The following is a 1,808-nucleotide window of genomic DNA, read 5'->3' on the forward strand; positions in this document are numbered from 1 at the left end:
ATGCATTTGCATAATATTGTGCACAGCTTACGTAAGTATCTAGTGCAAGAGTTTAGTGTGAACAGCTACATCCTTCATTTTCTCTCACAGTGGCACAATCTGCCAGATTCCGGCAAGTTATTCGGAGACCGGTACAAACTAAGATGCCTCTTATTCTGCCCCGTGCAGATTACTTGATAATTCTCTTCGTATTGGCATCCGGTTGCGCCGCGAAGAGCATTCCTGCCTTTGCCGTAAGTGCTTCTTGCTCTTATTTTTCACGGTTGTTTTTGGATGCACTGATATTCCAAGTGATAATGAGCAAATTTCAAAGGCACTACGCCATGAAAAATTGACCGCATAATAAGTGCAATTGTGTGCCAATTTGGACAAGAACCAGTCATAAAATAAGAAACCCAATCCATTTGTAACGCGATAATTTTTTGAAGGGACCATACGTTACCATCGTCGAGAGGGTCCTGTCTTGCGATGATGAGGCGGCGAGTGGAAAATTGAAACTCTATCTGCGCGCATCTCACTTTAACCGCTATAACCCCTCTGAAAGGCAAAACGTTTCTGGGAACGTGACAGTATTCGAGCCCTTTGATGATGCTGTGTGGGTAAGTAAGGTTCCCTAACCTCACCTCACCACACCCATTTATTATTTGAAATTAAATGTTTTATATTCTCATTCTCGCAGATGGATATCAGGATAGACGTTCGAGCTAACAATGAATGGAAGAAAAATGCGTATGTTTTGAAGTTTCCGAACCAAGGCTGTTCAAGATTCAGAGCCTTTCTTCCATCTTTCTTCAAAGTTATGTACAAAGGTGTCAGCCTGGTTGGTGCTTGTTCAGTGCCTGTGGTACGTGGAACGTGTCAACAATGAGTCTTTCCACAATGGCTGACCGACAGCGAAGTCAGTTCTGGCCTTATGGTTGACGTGTCTGTACTAAGAGGTGTGGTTGTTTGTAGGGAGTGTACGTCTTCGATGAACCTGTGGATTGGTCCTTCCCAAACGTTCCGGTTTTCCCTTACGGACACTACCTTGCCACCATGAACGGCGGAAGGGGAAACCAGAAGATTATCAAAATGTGCAGCCAATATGAATTGCGTATTATTCCGAAGTCCTCGTAATGGAGTCCCTACCTTACCTAAGGCGTTTAGTTATTTAATAAAAGTCATTTGCGCGACATCCTGATTTTTACGAGGCAGTCGACTGCCGTCGAATGCTGTTTCGACTTTCTGGATCCACCCTGTAGGTCTTTACTCCGACTTGCGCAACGAGCAACGAGTACACTGGCCTCTCGACTGTGTCTCTCGCACTCATGAGGCGTCCCGTGTACTCGGTGCGAGAGAGACAGAGCGACGAAAACGACTCTCTGAATCAGTCTGCTGCGCCGGCCCAGTCAGCTCCACTAATCTCAGAGAGTTCTCGGCCCCTCTGGCCGCCCCCGCCCCGCCACCCTGCAGGCGGCATGCAGGCGGCATGCAGGGGCGGCTCGAGCAGGGCTGTGTCCGAGGGCGGCACGGCGATCGCGGTGCAAGGAGCCTGCAGGGCGGCGCGATTCAGAAGCCCCCTCGGGCCCCCAACCCCCAACCCCACCCCCGGTCACGTGCTCAGTCTAGCGGCTCTAGCCCGGTGCATGGCCATGCAGGGCTTCCTGCTGTCCTTCAGAGCAAATCCACTTACTGCAGTCAAGGGGGCTGGGCTGGGCGGGGACGCGGGGGCCAGACGTTGTTTTGCTCCGCTGTCCGTTGACGCCACCCTGCCGCCCTGCCGCCCAATGCCCCCGGGGCCCGTCTCGGCCGTCTCCACTGCACTGCAG

General features: G+C 51.3%; 1 protein-coding gene across 1 annotated transcript; it reads left to right on the forward strand.

Moving 5' to 3' along the window:
• On the forward strand, window positions 1–1,116 carry LOC117641234. Its single transcript, XM_034378389.1, has 5 exons — window positions 1–31; window positions 91–233; window positions 429–599; window positions 680–844; window positions 955–1,116. The coding sequence occupies exons 1-5, from the start codon at window positions 1–3 to the stop codon at window positions 1,114–1,116; spliced, it is 672 nt and encodes a 223-aa protein (XP_034234280.1).
• Window positions 1,117–1,808: the final 692 nt, after the last annotated feature.

The sequence above is a fragment of the Thrips palmi genome, unplaced genomic scaffold (assembly GCF_012932325.1).
Source record: "Thrips palmi isolate BJ-2018 unplaced genomic scaffold, TpBJ-2018v1 HiC_scaffold_15, whole genome shotgun sequence".
NCBI lineage: Eukaryota > Metazoa > Arthropoda > Insecta > Thysanoptera > Thripidae > Thrips > Thrips palmi.

Bases quoted from the DNA above. Each gene is read 5' to 3' on its own strand.
- LOC117641234 (XM_034378389.1), top strand. From the start codon at position 1: ATGCATTTGCATAATATTGTGCACAGCTTAC. The intron at 32-90 runs GTAAGTATCTAG...TTTCTCTCACAG, and splicing joins TAATATTGTGCACAGCTTAC to TGGCACAATCTGCCAGATTC. The intron at 234-428 runs GTAAGTGCTTCT...AATTTTTTGAAG, and splicing joins AGAGCATTCCTGCCTTTGCC to GGACCATACGTTACCATCGT.